General features: G+C 37.9%; 1 protein-coding gene across 1 annotated transcript; it reads right to left on the reverse strand.

Annotated features, from left to right (window-relative positions):
* Positions 1 to 18316: 18316 nt before the first annotated feature.
* Positions 18317 to 19629, reverse strand: TCIM (transcriptional and immune response regulator). Its single transcript, XM_090258352.1, has one exon. It carries the CDS (start codon positions 19568 to 19570, stop codon positions 19250 to 19252), a length of 321 nt encoding a protein of 106 aa, XP_090114478.1. The 5' UTR covers positions 19571 to 19629; the 3' UTR covers positions 18317 to 19249.
* Between the last annotated feature and the right edge of the window lie 279 nt (positions 19630 to 19908).

A 19908-nucleotide genomic window follows, 5' to 3' on the forward strand; every position in this document is an offset into this window, starting at 1 on the left:
AGCAACTTATGGGGTGGGTAGCTGCTCCCTGCCTTTTATGCAGGCACTATATAAGTTCCTCTGGCTGTCTCACAAGTCCCCAAATGTTCTCAGAGTCACATACTCCTTTGACCCTGGGCAGCAGACCTCTTCTTTCAAGAAAGGCACAGCTATTAACTTGCCATTGTTATGCAAAGTATCTTCGACACTCTATCATCCACTTCCCCCAGTCAAGGTTTGTGGGAAATATGCTCTGTTATTTCCAGGAGAACCCCACGCTGCAACCCCTTACAATTTCTTTTCCCATTTTTTCACTTTTAGCCACTTCCATATTTTTTTTTTGTCTTTTCCGCATCATTGTTAAGGCTTCCCTTAATGCGCATTGTCACATTTTTCTCAACGTTCATTCTTGTCTTGTATCCTATTTCCACACAACAACCATAGTGAGCTTTTTAAAATATGGATCTATTTTGCCATCCATCTCTTTGAAAGAGTTCACTGACTTCACCTTGCTCTAGAAGTAAAGTCCAGTTAGGATGAGCTCCACCCCAGATATCATGCTTGCCTTCTACACCTCGAAGCTGCCAAACTAATTCTCTTGTCTCAGGGCCTTTGCACACCCAGACCCTTCTGCCTCTTCCTCCTATTGTTCACCTGCCTGGGTCACCCTTTAGATTTTCCATTGCAAATCCCATTCTCAGTAAAGACCAATGTAAATTAGGTCTTCCCTAATAGTCTCACTCATAGCACCATGTACTTCAGACTTATTCTATTCTGAAATTACATATTTATTTATGTCTGTGACTAATATGCAGCTACAAGGTGACACAAATCTGTTTTGTGTCACTTTATACCCATGGCCTAGCATAGCATCTGGCTACATACACGTTAGTTGGATTGAATCTACCCCATCTAAACATAGCAGGGAAGGGGCAGGAAAGTGCGGTAATTACACTCCTAGGTACTGCTTGTCCTGAGGTAGAGATTACAAAAGTACTCCACGCAAAAGAAATCCCTTACCTCACAAATTTTGGAATGTGTTGAATCACAGGCTATTTGGGGAAGGTTTATGATGCAAGCTCTTTATTATATTTTGCTCAGAGGAAACAACCACACTTGTTTTGCCTAATCCTGGTCTTGAATCATTTCCTGTTAGCTCTGGAAGTGCCTTGAGTGCAGCACCAGACTTGTTGGGAAGGATATCAGTCTTCTGCAGGTTGAGTTGGCTCTGTGACGTCAGTCCTGCGTTGCAGAGAGGACCTCCGTCACTCAAGTGCATTTCTCAGGGAAGCTCTGGAAGTTGGAATTGGTGAGTCAGTTTGAGACTGACTAAAACAGTGTGTCAAAGAGAGGTTCTCTAAAAAATATTTTGCACGGTGATAAACTGGCCTCCAGAGCTATGTTAAAAATACAGATCAAATTCATCAGAAGAAATTTTCATCATAATACAAGATGAAAATTGAAGTATTTGGAACCTGAAATGTTGATTGTTTCTGTTCCAATGTCCTCAACTTTAAGTCGGGATAAAGAGATTGGGAACAAGAAGAGTGAAAATTATTGAACAATCACTCATTAGCTCTTTGTTGAAGAACGAGTCTCTGATTTCTTTCCATTCTTTACATGAAGCTGAGAGGTTAAATGACTTGCCCAATGCCACCGAACTAGTGAGTGACAGAGCCAGGATGAAAATTTGGAGCACAGGCTTATTCTGGGTTCAGTTCTGCTCTGAGCACAGTGTTCTCAGGGGGAATACAGGCTTTCATTTAACCAGGAGAAACTTTATTTTACATATCCAGTATAATCACAATGTTGAGAAATAATGTGGACACGTTTTCCTTTCTAAAATACTCAGTTAAAATAATTGCAATAAACAGGTTTTAGTACAAATCCCAAGAAACTGACATTTGTAACTCAAAACTGGTGGGATGTTGGCAACTTCAAATTATATTTGTCTTTGAATTGTCTTTCTCTCCTGACAGCAATGTATTTTATCTCTATTTTTAGCACTTGGCATTTTGCAAGTGACATAGAAGAGACCCACTAAGTGTTAATTGAAGAAATTAACAAAATAAAGTTATATTCTCTAAGATACATACATCTTTGCATGTTACACAGAGACATACAATTTAAATAAAATATACAGATTTCTAAAGGCATCTTGGTGCAGAGAAAGGTGTGTGAGCTTTGGAGATTGGAGGACAAGACAGGTTTTCACCTCCAATGTTCACTACGTGAGACCTTGGGCAAGTCATTTGTAACATGAAAATGACTGTAGATACCTGCAATGATTACTATGAGAATCAAATGAGATTCATTTCTATAGAGCTGTCTTATAATAGGTACTTAGCAAATGTTATTCCCACTCCATACCTCTACTCTTAAATCAACATTAAGAAATAATTGTTACCATTTAATTTTTGAGAGAAAAACATGGAGTCTTAAAAAGTTTATTGTTTATAACACTGGCTTCAGTTAAGACACAGTCAATAAAATGTTGAATATGCACTGGAAATTTTTGAATGATTTTAAAAATCATCATTTAAGTAAAAGTATGTAAGAAAGCAATTTTTTTGTAAGTTTCATGTGCATAGATACCTTAATATACTAATAGAGCATAGTGATGTCAACACATTTAAGAAAATAAAAGCTCTAGTTACTTTACTTCATAGAATAGTATTTTTGTAATAAGATGTTCTATTTTAATACTGTGAAATGGTAAACTTCCTGTGTTCTAAGTTCATTATCATTGCTCTGTCCTGTGAAGATGATAATGGTCAGCAAAACAGAGCTATTTTGGTACCAAGTTAGGCTGTACAATCTTCCTCATCAGCAAAATTGAAGGGAGAGGCAAAAAAAAAGCTTTTATGTTTGCAGTTAAGCTTTGATATTTAATAGTAAAATAAAAACAAAGCCTTTTGTTGATTGAAAAAAATTTGGTATTTCAGGGAAAAATACAATTCATATGGAAAGTGTCTTAGCTTTTATTTTGCTGCTATGCATGAAAATACGCTTAGTGAAAAAAAAATGGATATTTACTATAGGAGAAGATTCTCAGAATATTTTTGGCCCTTCTTAAGTGCAAATGTTCAGAATATTGTTTGTTTTTACTTTATTCCAGAAAAATGTTCTTAACATAGCTTTAATTATTATATTGTCTAGGAGTTAACACTGTGATTACCCACAGAATTAAAATTTAAAACCATTGTTCTTTGTTCATTTAGCATTCAATAAATAATTATTGATTACTTACTATACAGAAGGCACAGGTATAGGCTCTGAGGACCAGTGACCTACAAGTAAAAAAAGGGTCTTGACCTCATTAAATTTATATTCTAGATGGCTGCTCCCACCCTGATCACTATAATCCATGCTTTATTATAATTCATGGTGACACAATACTAAAATGATGTGGTTTGTCTGTTGTCTTATGATCTGGCCTATCTATGTTAAATAGGTTATACCACACACATAAACATAAACACATCTATTCTACATGTGGTCATATTTTAAATTCAAATGAATTCAAACTGAACTGATATTTATTGAGGACCAATTCCATAACAGACATTATCCTGGAGTCTTGATAAAATAGACCAAGTGTTTCCCTCAAGGAGAAAACAATTGGGAAGTACTGGGGGGAAAGACATAACTAAATACCTGTCAGGAAGTACAGAAAAAAGCACTGATGCACAACCTTGAAGTTTAGGCACTACCTTCGTAGGGCAGACATTTGACTTATCCCATAAAAGATGTAGAGGATTTGAGTAAGTGGGTGGCAAGCATGTTTCAGGGAAGTAACGGTGACATTGGCATAATCTGGGAGCTTGTTGATAAAGCAGAATCTCAGGCTTCACCACAGACTTCATGTGTCTCCTGCATTTTAAGAATATTCCCAGGTGATTTGCATGCACATTAAAGTTTGAGAAGCACAGGGCTAGAACACAGAGGATGGAAGTGTGGGCCTTTTTACACTACTTGGGCAAGTGTAACTGGAGCTACAGAGCAGGATAAAAAGGTAGATGCAATTGATGTTGCTTTCTAAAGGGCTCTAATGATGAAAAACTCAAGATTTTTGCTTTTAGGTTTAGATGAGATATTTGTTTTGAATAAATCTAACCTTTTAAGTCAAAAAAGTAGTTGTAGTGGAATCAAGGTAGTAGTCTATCAAACTGAAACACAGGCAAATTCAAGTCAATCAATACTTCCCTAAGCAGAATTAACCACTTCTTCTGAGGTTATTGCTATCATATATATTTTTCTTTTGTTGTATTTATTGCCTTATGCTATAATTATTTGTTTATGAGTCTGGCCTTCTTTCACCATCCCTCAATACCATCACTAATATTTTAAAGCAGAAACTATTGGCCTTCACATCTCCTGAACTTAATTTTCAAGAAATGATTGAAATGAACTAAGTTACAGCTATGCAATCATTAAGAATGAGGACATAGCTTATTTCCAAATTACCTACAGTTCAATATTATAGCTAAAAAAATTGTCAATTATTTATTTATTCAATAATTATTTACCAAAGTCAGGTATTTTCTAACTTCCCTTTCTGGTGCCTGAGAATTTTCTCCTTTCACTGCCTCTCAGCATCTCCAGTCCCCAAGTACATTCTATGATCTGAACAGAGCATGTGATTATTGATTACATCATCAGCAATAAAGTCTATACTAAAGTAAGATTTTCACTTCCATTGACATATGCAAAGGCTACTAGCAATTGATGGCAGAACATGATCATGGGTGGTAGATACACTGTCTTGTTGTGTTTAACATAAGTTAAAGGATCACCAAAAGCTTCTAAGAAGTAAATTCTGATCCAGGATGAGGAAGAGTTGCATTTATAAAAACAGCAATTAGAGTGAGGGCATTCCATGAAGACAGAATGAGTGAAAATATAACTAGAGAAGTGCTTTATAACAACTTGCTGGTAGTAATTAATCTGGCCTGAAATGGATGCTTAAGAAATATGCTTAGTGAAATAAGCCAAGCAATGAAAAACAAATACCATATGTTATAATCTTAATACAGGAAATAATGAACAACACAAACAAATGAGCAAAATAGAACCAGAGGCATGGAAATAAGGAGCAGACTAACAGTTACCAGGGGGGAGTGGGGGAGGGAGAGAAGGAGTGTCAGTAAGGAAAGGATCTAGTCAAGGAACTAGTATAAATGACCCATGGACATGGACAATAGGGTGGGGATTGACAGTGGGAGAAGGGGTGGGCTCAGTGAGGAGGAGCAATAGGGGAAACAGTGGGAAAACTGGAATAGAAAAACAATAAATAAAAAATTTTTGTTTGTGTTAAGAAGATGAGGTAGATATGTTCAGAGAGACAGAATCATAGAGCACTTTGAATGCCAGGCTAAGGAAGTTGAACTTGATGCTATGGGCAGTGGGTAGACTTTGAAAGTTTTCAGCAGAAAAGTTATGTGACTTTTTAGAAAGCTAAATCTAGCTATACTGCAAAGGAAGCATCGAGGGGCAAGAGCTTAAGGCAAAGAACTCCATCGACAATAAAATACTCTACTGGCTGGTGACAGAGGCCCAGGTAGGATGACTGTGGATGTGCAGAAAATGACAGGTTAGAGAAATAATAAAGGATTAAGCCAGTGCATCTCCAGAGTCTGTTGATAGTTCCTCTGAAATTATCTCTAAAATTCAACCACTTCTCTCCAACTCCACTCCCAAGTATTCTAATCCGGATGACTACAATAATCACCTAAAAGATGTACACTTCTATGCTACTGCTACTGACTGGACCTTTTCACAAAGTGTTGTCAGATCAAACTTTTCAAACCATAAACCATAATATTGCCATTCTCCAGCCTGAAATTCTCCTGTGGCTTTACCTGCATTATAACACAATGCAAACTCTATAACGAGGCCTTAAGTGATTCAGCCCCGCCTGTCGCCATTTCCAGCACATGTTGTTCTTTCCCCTGTTCTCTGGGGTCCACCAATATCAACTTGATCCCATTTTCTTAAATAAGCTACGCTTTTCCCAACACAGGATCTTGTCATTAAATAACCCCATTCTTTGAAATTGTCTCTTTTCCATCATTCATCAAAATAACTTCTACTCATCCTGTACATTGTTGCTTATATTGCAAGAGAGCTCCTTTTTTAGTCATTAGGCCTGTAAACTCAGAGATATTTTGAAAGTCCCTAAAAATAACTTGGAAATTGAATAGTAATTGTAATTAATATCCTTATGTTTTGTTGCAAAATCCATACCCCATTTTTAACTCCTTTTATTTTATTGTAGTAAAATATCCATCATGTAAAATTTAACATTTTACCCATTTTTAAGTTTACAGTTCAGTAACATATGTCACATTGTTGAGCAGCTCTTACTACTACCTATCTCCAAAATTTTTTCATCTTCCCAAACTGAAAATCTATACCCATTTATTAAACAACAAGTCCCAATTGCTTGCTCCCTGCAGTCCCAGTCTCTGTGAATGTGACAACTCTAGGTACTTTATATAGGTGGACTCATACTATCTTTGAGGCTTATTCACATTGTAGCATGTGTCAGAATTCCCTTTCTTTTTAAGACTGAATAATATTCAACTGTATGTGTAGATCACGTTTTGTTTATCCATTCATCTATTGGTGGACATTTGAGTGTTTTCATCTTTTGGTTATTGTGGATAATACTAATATGAGCATGGGTATACAAATACATGTTAAACTTCCCTCTTGCAATTTTGGGGGGTACATATCCAGAAGTGGTATTGATGGGTCATACAGTAATTTTATGCTTACTTTTCTGAGGAACTGCTGTACTATTTTCCACAGTGGCTGCATCATTTGACCTTCCCACTAGAAGTGCACAGGGCTCCAATTTGCTCACATCTTGGCCAATACTTGTTATTTTCTGTTTCTGATTTTATTTTGTTTTCTTTTGTTATAGCGGACATCTTAATAGGTGTAAAATTTATACCACAGTTTATAACATAGTTATACATTTAGGAATTAGAAGAGCTACAGTCTCATTTTGTCCCAGTCTCTTAATGTTATCAAGAATGATAAAAGCCAATAAGTTAAGTTACCTTTCCCATGGTACACATCAGAATGGGGCTAGAGTCAGGCCTCCTGCTTCCCAATATTTTATGGAGCTTCTCGGACATTGAATACAAGCGTGGGGAATCAAAACTGTTAAGCACAGAGTAAGAGATACATCAAGGCTGAAATCAAGTCAAATGTGAAGTTGAGGCAGAATTTTTATTTTGTACTTCCCTACATTCTTATGAGGTTAAAGTCATATTGGAAAAGTTGGTGAACCTCCTGGAGCTTCAGTTTCCTCGTCTATAAATCAGGGACAAAAAAACTTGCTTTACAAAACTATTGAGAAACTTAAATGAAACTATTCAGCATCCCATATAATGCCTGACTCTGTATAAGCACTGAGAAAAATATTAATTTTCCCTCCACTGCCAGTACAGAGCATAATAGTTGGCACATGCTAGGTGCTAACCTAAAGTTTGCTATTTGACTTGCTTTGACAAGCAACAGGTCTAAAACTGCCTTAGTCTTAGTTTTTTTTCTGGTAATTTCTTTCCAGTTTTGGGTGGGTTACAACAAAAGGTCAGAGGAACAACAGAAGCAGATGGCCTTCCTGAAGCGTGCGCCAAAGGATTTCGTGTGTGTCTTAAGGGTGATGTCTCCACCCATCACGCAGCTCAGAGGCTCAAGGGCAGATCCCCAACATTGTGCATGTCCCTTCCTGAGCACTCCCTGGTGCAGACTCCAAGTCTGACAAGGAAAATGTGCTGTGATCATCACAGGGGGAGAGTGCAGCTGCTCCGAGGTGGAGTCTATTGTCAAGGCTCTCCTGGTAACAAAAAGAGGAAAAGGCCTATCAAAGCATTTCCTGCTTGCAGGAGCCATGAGCTTCCATTAATTCTTTTCTCTGAGTCAGTCTGTCTCCCTCAGGCTAATGTCTCTCAATATCCACTAACCCAGAGAGCAGAACGGGCGTTTTTAGCAGTTAAATTTACACTCTTTCCAAACAGTGTAGTTTTTAATGAGAGGAACTAGCTCAAATGTTCAGTGACATGTACTTACATATTCCCTAAGGGATAAAAGATTGTGGTTAGGACAGTTATGATTTTTCAGACTTCTGCTTTTACACATCAACTGGTATTGGTACATGGAGATAATAGTGAAGTCTCTTCCCTTTCTACACCATCAAGAAATTACAGCAAAACAACAGTGAATATTAACTGAGTATGACATTGGTTAAAGTCACACCTCATAGAGGAAATTAGCTAGTCATGGAGGTCAGTCAAAAAGTATTCTTAAATGAATGACAACTTTTGTGAACCAAAGTTCTAAATGAACGTCTGAGTCTTGTGAACCAAATTAACCAGCCATGGGAGTAAGTAAAAAAAAAAAAAGTATTCCTAAATACATAAGTGAGTTTTTGTGGATTAATCTGTATTTGATCTCAAAGAAGCAGTCCTGGAGTGCAACTATCATTAATAAAGTACAGTGTAATTTCTCATACCGTATCCCTGTTCTGGATAAGATGACATTACAGAGTAGGTGGATGGTGAGCATGGTGTGTACATATAAAGGGGACAGAAATAAATGCTTATCTAGAACTGTCAGGGTGAGAGTCCCTAAGTGCTAATATGATAGGTTGCAGAAAAAATGTGGAGAAAAATCAGGATGTCCTGGTTAACAGCCTGCAATCAATCACCAGGCATGTGAATGTGGCCATTCTACATCTTCTAACCACCAGGTGGCCTGACAGCTGACCATAGATGTATGAGAAAACCCACCAGGGGACAGATGACTTGGCTTAGGCCAGGTAAACCCTCAAGCTACCCCACAAAACTGTGAACTAACTTGAGCAGGTGTTGTTTTAAGTTACTAAGTATTTTGAGGTTTTTTTTTTATGCAGCAAAAGCTAAATGTTTCAGCGGTCTGTAGATAAGAGGTCTCTGCTGTGAGGCTAGTTCTTTAAACCCTACCAGAGTCAGAGTGAAATTGTCCTCAAGGTACTGCCTCCCTCTTGCTCTCTCTTAGAATTTGTCCTTGTGCTTGGCAGTTAAATTTCTATCATAAGTGAATAAATTAGTGGTCCTTATTTACATTGCAGACTGTGAATTTGATTAGGGTGAGTGAGTCTTTGTAAGTCTCTCAACCTTGATGCCCAGAATATTGAGTTTCTGGTCTTTCTTAACCAAGGAGCAGAGTTTTGAGTGGTAAAGCTTTCAGCACCTCTCTGTTCTGCCCCAAAACCAGATCTATCATATTTGTCTAGAAATTCTACAAACCTATTAACAGCAACATTGAGTCTTTAAAATTGAAAAAGAAAAACTGTTCAGTTCCTTATATCATTTTCAATATAATATGAAAAAGCTATTAAAGAATAAAGATTCACTGAAATAGGTGTGAAAAGTAATCAATGGGATAGTCGATCCCAGTCCTGACACTTGGGGAGAATGATGAAGAATCCATATGCTGGGCCAGAAAATCCTGGAAGTATCACACACCCTTTTGATCCCATAAGAAAGGTGATGATGTAGATATTTTCAACATCCAAATGTATGTAGAATAAAAAGTCAATACTAGTTCATACCTACTCAATGTGACCATGATCAATTTAAACTTAAAAATCAGATGCTTGGATTATAGTTTTGCCTACATATTATACCAGCCTTGCTTGGCTGACTTATTTTAGTCATTTATTTCATTAAGTAATTGTTCAATTCCCATTAATATCGTCTTTAAAAAAAAAGATTGTATCTGTTTATTTTTAGAGAGAGGGAAAGGGCGGGTGTGGAGAACAGGACCAATAAAATGGCATTGGTCCAGTCAAGATAGCATAAAGTATATAAAACAAAGTGGAGTCAACTCACGTCAAGCAAATGGCTGTCAGTCTGCCATAGCACTTCGGTTTAAGAGAGAAACTATCTAAGTCAGAGCAGACACATCTGGGAAGGAGACACACCTGAGATATCTACACACGTGGTCAGAATAGCCATGTCTGTAGAGCGGGATCACCCATAGATAGGCTCCTTGGGACATTCCACACTTGGCATCATGGGTGCCAAGCAGAACAGCTAGCTATGTACCGCCCATAGGCTCCTGAGCAAATTTCTTGCTTGACATCAGGGGTGCCACAACATTTATGAAAAAACCCAGAAGGGTGGAGAACACCACTTTCAAGGTATAACTGAGGCAGTTTCCAGACCACTGCTGAGATAGCCGAGCTCCACACACCGGAGTACTGCTCCATGCCATGCTGATCTCCCTTGGCATTGGTCGCCAGAGGCTCTGCCCTGCTGGACTGAGGACTTTGTCTGCCCTGCTACCCACCTGGCTCTGGAGAGCCTTCCTTGTGAAATGCTGACAACTCCCTTGCCCACTGTGCTGTCTCCCAGACCTGCAGACTGAGACTCTGAGACTCAGGTTTGTTATCCCCCATTGATTACTCTGGGTGCATGTATTCTATTTCTCTTAGATTCTTAGAGTTTGAGTGCATATTATTGTACGTTGATGTTCTACTTTGAGTGAACCTGCATTCAATAAAAACTGAGTGAATAGCATAGTTACTGTGTGTGATTCTTGTCTATTCCTTGGTGCTGGGCTGCTCACTAGGCAGCTAGCTGAGCAGTTGCCTGACTGACTTATAGGAAAGACTGTATCACAAACATATACTCATGTGATGGAGGGAGAAAGAAAGGGAGAGAAACATCAATGTATAAGAGAAACATTAATTTGTTGCCTCTCACATACTCCCAACTGGGGACCTGGGCCACAACCCAGGCACCTTCCCTGACAGGGAATCGAACCAGCCACCTTTCAGTTCACAGGCTGGTGCTCAATCCACTGAGTCACACCAGCCAGGGAAGTATGGTCTTAATTGTTGATATGCTACACATTTACTTATTTTTCTTTCTTAATTGAAACCAGACAATAGCCAATGACATTTGGCTCCTAAAAACATGTTGCAAGTCTTTATTCCACAAATGTTCTCACACTTCTGAAGCACAGATTATGAAACTCTCTAAGCCTGTACCATTCTTTCCGACATTCTTGCTAGATAAAGTAAGATGTATAGAATTGCTTTGGGGATCAGCACAGCCTTTTTTTTCTCTCTCTCTCTCTTTTTTTTTTCCAGCTTGTATATCACTTGAAGTTTTTAAGCCTCCCACTTCCATGCCCTTTCTCCTTCACACTCATGCACACAAAATGCCTAAATTGTGGCAGTTACTGGTTCTACTATGACTCTGAACCTAGAAGGAGAATAGGAGAAAACAATACTTTTCTGTCTCAGATCCATAACCAGAGATACACAAATTCTGTCAAGAACAATAGAACTAGAAGCTATCAGCAACTCAGTTCACAGATGTTCAGAGAACTTGCTCACTTCCACTGAACATTTGAAAGCCATTCATGTGTAATGAAAAACAAAGTGCTTAGTGGCAGAAATGCACCATGGTTCAATGCCTTCCCAACGTGACTCTTTCAACATGAACTATGGCTCATGCCTTGGCTTAGTTATTTAACACTTACGGGGCCACTGTGGACTGAGCCTCTACTAAAACGCTGAGGAGACAAGAAGGATGCAGATGATCACGTGTTGATTTCAGAGATTAATAAGTTAATACATCAAACAAATACCTTCTGTTTATGTAAAGTGTGTATGTTCATAGCCAACAAACACTTATGAAGTACCTACCCTGTATTTGGCCCTTTAATGTTCTACAATGAACAAAGCTCCATCCCTGCCTTGAAGAATCTTATTGTTCTAGGTACTTAACTTCTGGCCTTTTGCAAAACATCACCTTATATTATGCTTACAACTAGTAAGAGAAATAAGTGTGAAGATGTTGAGCTGAACTGTGTCCCCTTTAAATTCGTACATTAAAACTCTAACCCCCAGTACTTCAGAATGTGATTATAATTGGAGATGGAGCCTTCATTGACATAATTAAGGGAAAATAGGATCATTTGAGCAGGCCCTAATCCAATGTGATTGGTGTCTTTATAAGATGAAGAGATTAACCCTGCAGTGGTCGCGCTTCCAGATGGAGTGGAAAGGTCGCGTGGATGACATGTGTCATCCAACTCTCTCTGTCACAGAATTCCAGATAAACTGCATGACTTAGGCACTTGGCTGGATCTGAAGTGATGCAACACCTTTCGAAGATTATTAATCTGAGCGCACACAGCATTGCCAGACTATTGTCATCCACGCAACCACTCAAGGGTTAAGGCACAGAGATGGAAGGCTGTGTGAAGGCACAGTAAAAACACAGCCACCTTCAAGGCAAAGAGAGAAGCTTCAGAAGAAACCAATATTGCCAATATTTTGGGCTTCAACTTCTTGTCTCTAGAACTGTAAGGAAATAAATTTCTGTTGTTTAAGCCACCTAGTCTGTTGTAGTTTGTTATGGCAGTCCTAACAAACTGATACAGGAAGTATCATTATCTTTATTTTATAGATGATAAAGGAAGGCTGAAAGATATTAAATTATTTACTCAAAATTTACACATTACTAGTACATGGCTGAGGCAGGATTAATCCAGTTCTTCTTATGCCCTTCACACTGCCCTGTAACATGGCGCATCCAACTATGTAGCTATCTAACAGCCCAAATCAGTGCTAAGACGAATCGGGAGCAGATGTTTTTCCTCAGGCCCCTACCACCTTGGGTTGTTTTTGTCTTTACCCATTTCAAGTGTCTCCTTATCCCTGATTCCAATCTTCCTGTTCTTCTGCTTTAAAAGTAAAACCACATTATCTCAGTGGAAGACATTTGCTGTTAGGAAGAAATTTGTTTCATTAGGTTCCAGTTATATAAGTGATTGTTAGTGATAAGTGCTAAGCCTTCCTTTTTAAAAGACTAACAGAATAACTTGAGTGGATTAAGAAATGGAATCTCCAGGATAACAGGCAACTGATAGATATATTTAATGGGAAGAAAGGCCATTCACTCACTTGGAAAATATATTTTAATTGCTAAGACTATGTGGCTTATGAGAATTTAGCTAATGGTGATGAGATAAGATTTCTTAGAACAGATAATATTTATGACCAAAGTCAATATAACGGTATTATTTGAATGAGAGTTAATAGGAATAACATATTCCAGAATGAGGTACCAGTCACATCTTGGGTCAACACTTTGTTTTGTCAAAGATGTAACGAGTCCTGCAGTGTTCTTGGAGAGACACGGATGAGTTAAAATGAGCCACATACTCACTGTGATCACAGCTTTGACTTTAGTCCAGGTCAGTGGTTCTCAGTCAGGTGAGACTGCAATATCACCTAAGGAGTGGTTTAAGAACAGAGAGAACCTGTGACCAGCCCCAGAAATTCGGAATCATGACATCCAAGGGCCTGGATTCTAAAGTCTCTTCAGGAGATTCTGGTCAGAGCAGGTGTGGAGACAGCTGGACGATGTCAGCAGGGAAGGTGCTCTTCTAAATGGCACTTACATACTGTGACTCTTTCACTCTCTGGGGTCAGCGGGAGTCTCCCAAATCTTTCAAGTGATAAAACCTGGACATAAATAATAAACATGGACAGTTTAGATGAGAATGAGAAATAAATGTAGTGATTAGGAAGCACAAGGTTTTCTCTTGGTAAAACTCATGTATCAAAGTAAACAAATATCAGACTGAGTAGTCTGCACACACTACGATTATTAAAATTCAAAAAAAAATGATGCTCTTCTCAAAATATGTCCTTGTTGGGGTATGATTTTCAATTAATCAAAGAATTAATGTGGTAAGAAAAACTCTATTTAATGCCATGAAATCAACAGAAGATGCAATTGTAACAAAAGAAATTATTCCCAACATCCAATGCTCTTCACAGTTAATCGTGGATCTTTGTAAAAATACCCATTATTGGGTCCAATTCCTAGAGACTTTAGGACCAGGAATCTATATTTTTATTATTTTTAAGATTTATTTATTTATGTATTTAAAACCTCTTAATTTTAAATTCAGTTGACATTTGATATTGTTTTAGTTTCAGGTATACTGCATTGTGATAAGACATTTATATAACTTTTGAAGTTATCCCCCCATAAGTCTTGCACCATCCTGATACCATATAGAGTTATTACAATATTATTGGCTATATTCCTTAAGCTGTATTTTACATCCCTGTGACTATTTTGTACCTACCACTTTGTATTTCTTAATCCTTTCATCTTTTACACCCAAGCCCTAAGCCCCTTCTTCACCTGTCAACTATCAGTTTGTTTTTTGTATCTATGAGTTTGTTTCTGTTTTGTTTGCTCACTTACATTGTGTTTGAGATTTCACATGTAAGTGAAATCCTATTGTATTTGGTATATATGAAGCACATGGTAACCATAAACCAAAAATTTACAAAAGATATGCAAGAAATAAACAGAAAGGAATCCAGATACAACACTGCAGAAAGTCATCAACCTGTGAGGGAAGAGAGCAGGAGAATAAGAAAGAGACAGAGAAGAACTACAAAAACAATCAAAACAATTAATAAAATGGTTATAACTACATACCTATCAATAATTAATTTAAATGTGAATAGATAAATTTCCCTGAACAAAAGATGAATGGGTAAAGAAGAGGTGGTGTGTATATATATTTGGCCATAACAAAGAATGAAATCCTACCATTTGTGACAACATGAATGGACCTAAAGGGTATTAAACCAAATGAAATAAGTCAGACAGAGAAAGGAAACTATACTTTAAAAAATGCCACAGGTGATTATGGTTTCCACCCATAATGGAGATTGTCTCAGTTGTGGTCATTGCTTGGATGTGGAAGAGGTAGTCATATTAACAGCTGGCCTTTCCATGGCCACCCACCAAAAAAGAGGCAGGATATTAAAAAACAGAGATGGATCCATAGGAAGTTATTTCCCTCACATTCTGCCTTCAGCAACCATCATTAGTAATCAAAACTTTAAATCAGGCTTTTGTTTTATTCAAGAGAAATTCCTGCCACATAAGGAATACCTACTGATCCAGAAAGGAGGCCTATCATGTGGAATGGTACAGTTATTATTTCCCATTTATGTAGAATGTGATTTCTAAAAGAGCTCACAGACATCGTCCAGTCCAATTTATTTTTTTTCCTCATACAGATAAAAATCCAGAAATTAAAAAGGAATTTGCTTAAGGCAGAGTTGGAAAAAGCCCAGAACCAGTCTGGTGGTATTTGCTTATCAGAATGCTGCTGTCTACAGATGAGGATACAAAGGCTCAGGAAAGTGAACTGCCATGCTCTTTGAAGGACTGTAAATATTTAGTGTGTGTGTGTGTGAAATATTGATTTTAAATGAGCTTTTGGCTTTTTAGCTCCCCTGAGAGGAAGGCTAGAGATCCATTCTGACCATGGTGGCCCGCACATATGGGTGCTCACTACATTTTTGTTGCATGAACGGATAAGGCACAAATCCTGATTCCATTCCCCATGTGTGAGAAAGGGCATTAACTAAGTTATATGCCCTTTTGGGAAACCCTTAAGTAACGTTTAGAAGTGAAGAGGGGAAAACTCTGAAAGGCCATGAAATTCCTAAACCACGGCTTAGTTATTTGTTTATTGATAAGGCTTGCCAAGAGAACATCACTTCCTCTGATTACCATGTGACGGTGGAAACAAGTATCAGGCAGGCAGATGTCCTGGGCCCCTTTCTCAGTAATTCCCATCTATTGGAGACTCCTACAGATACAAACCCTCTTCTTCTGTGGGCCAGGGATGTAAACTGAGTGAAATGCTAAACACTGTGTGAAAGGAAATAATGAATTTGTAGTTTCAGATCCTCCCCCAAAGCGCAAACTGAGACCAAAGCGTTAACTGACAACTGCAGACTTGGAAGGTTACATCTAAGAAAACTTGGTACAGTTAAAATGACTAAACTACAAAGCTTTCCTCCATGTAACACAAGTGACAGATAGACACAGATCAGATCAAACTGATGTTCTCAGAGGCCATGATTTCCAGTCTTTCTGACTGACTAGTGTATAAGTAATTTTCATTTTAAAGGGAAAAAGAGAAGCTTAGTTTCTTTTAGAAAAGCAGTCTAAGCTAGTGGATAGGAATCAAGGCTTTGGAATCCAAGTCTTCCTGGATTCTGAGTCCTGGGCTCATCAGCTGTGTGTCGTTAGGCATGCTACCTCATCCCTCTGCTTCAGTTTTGTCACACTACATACATATGCACATGCATACACATACCTGCTTTTATGGCACAGTACTAATTAAGTGATTTTAGGCATGAAAACAACTTAGAAAATTGTCTGGTAAGCAACAAACTCAATAAAAGTTGTTATTATCATCCTAATGATACAAATATTATTAATGAGCTATTTTACCTTTGCCGCTTTTATTTCTTTTATTACAGTGAGATATCTGGAGAAATAATTGGCCACTCCTGTGCCGTAGGAGGGTTTCTGAACTGAAGTAAGCCTACCTGTTGAATGATGTTTACTTTTACCTCACATTAAATAATAAAAGTATTATGTACTTAAAAACCATCCTTGTACAGTCACATTGATTACAACTTAAGTTCACCAAGAATGGAAAAGATAGCCCTGGCTGGTGTGGCTCAGTGAATTGAGTGCTGGCCTGTGATCAAAAGGTCGCTGGTTTGATTCCCATTCAGGGCACATGCCTGAGTTCCGGGCCAGGTACCCTGTTGGAGATATGCAAGATGCAACCAATCAGTGTATCTCTAACACATCGATGTTTCTCTCCCTTTCTCCCTCCCTTCTCCTTTCTCTGAAAATAAATAAAATCTTAAAAAAAAAAAAAAAAAGAACGGAAAAGATAGCGTGCTTGTCTAAAAATATTCTGGAAGAGTTACTATTCTCCACACTGCTGTAAATCATATCCCAATTGCTATTTAATTCATTTTCCATGCAATGGCCTTACAATCAGAAAATAATGATAGTAGACTGCAAGAAAACTAAATTAGCACATATTAATGTAAAAAGTAGGTAAGATTTATATTGTACTCCGTTGAAAATAAACTGAGGCAGACTACGTAGTTATGAATATGTAAAATAAATTTAACCTTTGAACTATGTTCAGCACCCCAAGTGTGTTTTAAGTCTTTGAAAAGAAAATAAACATTTTTGTTGGAAGCATAATAAGTATTCTGGAGGACTAAATTGGTAAATTTCCTTCTCAAGGGGTTTATTAATGTCTTTTGGGATTCCAGACAGATAGAGAAAAAAATGTGTCACTGAGGGTCCCTGTCAGAGGTAGGAAGTTTATTCCTGGCACCTGAGATGAAAACTTTGGGTCAGATCATTAAGCAAGCTCTGCTGGCAAGAATGGGGACATAAGGTCATGGAGCAGGGGACCTCTATACAAGCTTCACTTCGATAATCCCAAAATACCATCACCAGCTGAGCCTCCCACCTGTCAAGGCCCTTCCTCCTTTGTTCTTAATTTATTTTGGTACCATGGTTGTCTTTTCAATCTGATGAAAATTAGAAATACTCCTCCCAGGAGAATGCACACACACATACACACACACTTCTGCATATTTGTGGTTTTCATAGAAGTTCTCATATAAAACAATCCTCTTAATGGAATGATTTTATATTATCTGTAGTGACTAAATAAATTAACTTTTGAAAATAGATCTGACCACTTAATTTCATTTTTAAAAATGTATTATTTAAAATCCAGACCTGCAACTCTCCCAAAAGATTTTAGATCATTCGTTTGTTTGGTTTTACTGTGATCAGCAGTTTCAAAAACCTTTATAGATGTTTCTGAAACACTTAATTTCTGGGAAATTTTTATTTCTGTCTGATAGGAAAGTGGAATAGGCATTGATGTTTGCTTCCTTGAAATATTTTATTATAATGTTATGAGGAAATAAACAAAGACTGTAATGCTATTCCAGTATTGGTTTGCATTAAATAAGCATTGCTAACGCACAGAATCTTGATCATAATTCAGACCCTAACACCAAAATATATTGTTTGGGGAAAAATAAATGTACCAATGTACAGAGTTACTGTTGTCACAAAGGAAAAATTTCAAAAATATGGAGAGAATAGTTCCTTAAAACTCACCCTCAATGGATAAACAACAATGTTGATAAATCAATCAATACATTTTTATGTCTACACCTTATATTTTAAAGTTGGTAAGAAAGTTCCGAATATTTGATGTAAGAATTTGGTTTGAAAAAGTTTGGCAATTAATGTAAAGCTAAAGTCTAAAATCACCTTTTACTCTTAGAGTAAAATCCCTAGGAAAGTTTAAAATAGTTTACAGAAGTTTATAGTAATAACTTACCATCTTATTTTTTTCTTTGATTCCAATCATCACAGACCAAGAGCAGTCAAATTTATAAAAATTTATTGTGGTTGCATATCATTTGTCACATAATAAATTATAGAAACCATAGCATCTTTATAAACTATTTAGTATATCATATTCATTTCCTAATGCTCACTGCAGTAACTAAGAACTTTAATTAGATTATACTTTGGCATTAGTTAGAAAATAGAAAATATATAAATTCTTTCACAGTACTTTGGATTTCTGAAAGACTCGTTATTCTAACTTTTGTGCAACCAATTTGAAATGCATACAAACCCTTTACAAACTGAGCCACTGAAGGTAGGGCAGCTCAATGACTTTGTACTCATACCCATGTGGTATACATTTCAGGCACTGTAATAAATGCAAATAAATAATCCATTACTGATCTCTAAAAATCTATACCACTAGACAACATTGAATCTTGGAAACATCTTGAAAATTCAAATTAAAAATTCAGTGAACAATAGAGCACGGTGTTCCTTATCCCTGTTTGCTCCCCTCCCTCCTCCCTCCTCCCTCTCCCCTCTTCCTACCCCCTTTCCCAGTTCGGTTAAGAGGAAAAAAAAAAAAAAATGTTCAGGTTGAACTTAAGTCCTAGGGCCTGACATCAAGACCTCGGCTGCAATTCTCCCTTAGCTATCTGTTTTCTTCAGGTTCAGTTTTCATTATGTCTGTCCAAACTCTTCTCCTGCCATCAGTATCAGTCCTTTCCCAGCGGGAGGGTTTCCAAATCCCTGCTGAAAGCATTTTGCTCTCCACTGTCACAGCACAGGCACGAAATTGGTTGGACTCTTTGTCACCAGTTTGCTCTGCTCCTTTCCAGCCTCCGGAATCCTGACGGAGGAGAAGCTTGCAAGGAGCAGCACAGCGCTGCGTGTTAGGGTCTCACAAACTCACGTGGTCTTTAAGTGTCCATCCTCGGATAACGTCCTTATCCATTCTGTTGTCCTCAGTGAACTTTGATGGAATATTTCCGCAGTTTCAGAAACTGGAAAAGCTTGTCTTTCGTCCTCTTCTTCAGGGCCATCAGGGCTCGCGTTTTCTCCTCCAAATCTTGATCTATGGCAAAAATGATCTTCGCTCTCTCCTCTGCTTTCTTGTCCCCAGAGTTTTTGAAGAGCCTCTGCAGTGATTCCTGGTCAATGTTTTCAAAGATGTTGCCCACCGCTTTCTTACGGGAAGCAGTGTCGAAGTGGTAGCCGTGGATGGACGGGCTGACTCTCAGTGAGGTGGACATGGTGATGGCTTGGTGGCTTGGCTTGGCTTTCATAGATGGGAGGCTCTTTGGGAATTCAGCTCCCAGGCTCTTCAGAGAGTCTGTAGCAAAATTATTCCAGGGCTGCTATTTAAAGCATGAACAAAAGCTCCAGGCTCAAATTACACTGGTGACATCAGAGTGAGCTCAAGGAAGAATAATCACAGACAAGTTTAACAGTTGAGTTGCCAATATCCTGTTCTTGTGCAAAATCTGTGTTCAGGGATGGGGAAAGAAGGTGGTGATTTCTTTTTACCTCATATGTGGCAATAAGATTATAAAGACTTGGACCCTTCCTTAAAAAATAGCTGAAACCAGGAAAGTGCAAAGATACACAGGGGGTGGCTGAAACT

The sequence above is a fragment of the Furipterus horrens genome, unplaced genomic scaffold (genome assembly GCF_987537825.1).
Source record: "Furipterus horrens unplaced genomic scaffold, mFurHor1.1.pri manual_scaffold_12, whole genome shotgun sequence".
Classification (NCBI taxonomy): domain Eukaryota; kingdom Metazoa; phylum Chordata; class Mammalia; order Chiroptera; family Furipteridae; genus Furipterus; species Furipterus horrens.

What these genes read in the sequence shown, in the direction of transcription:
- TCIM (XM_090258352.1), bottom strand. Translation starts at nt 19,570, where the DNA reads ATGAAAGCCAAGCCAAGCCACCAAGCCATCACCATGTCCACCTCACTG.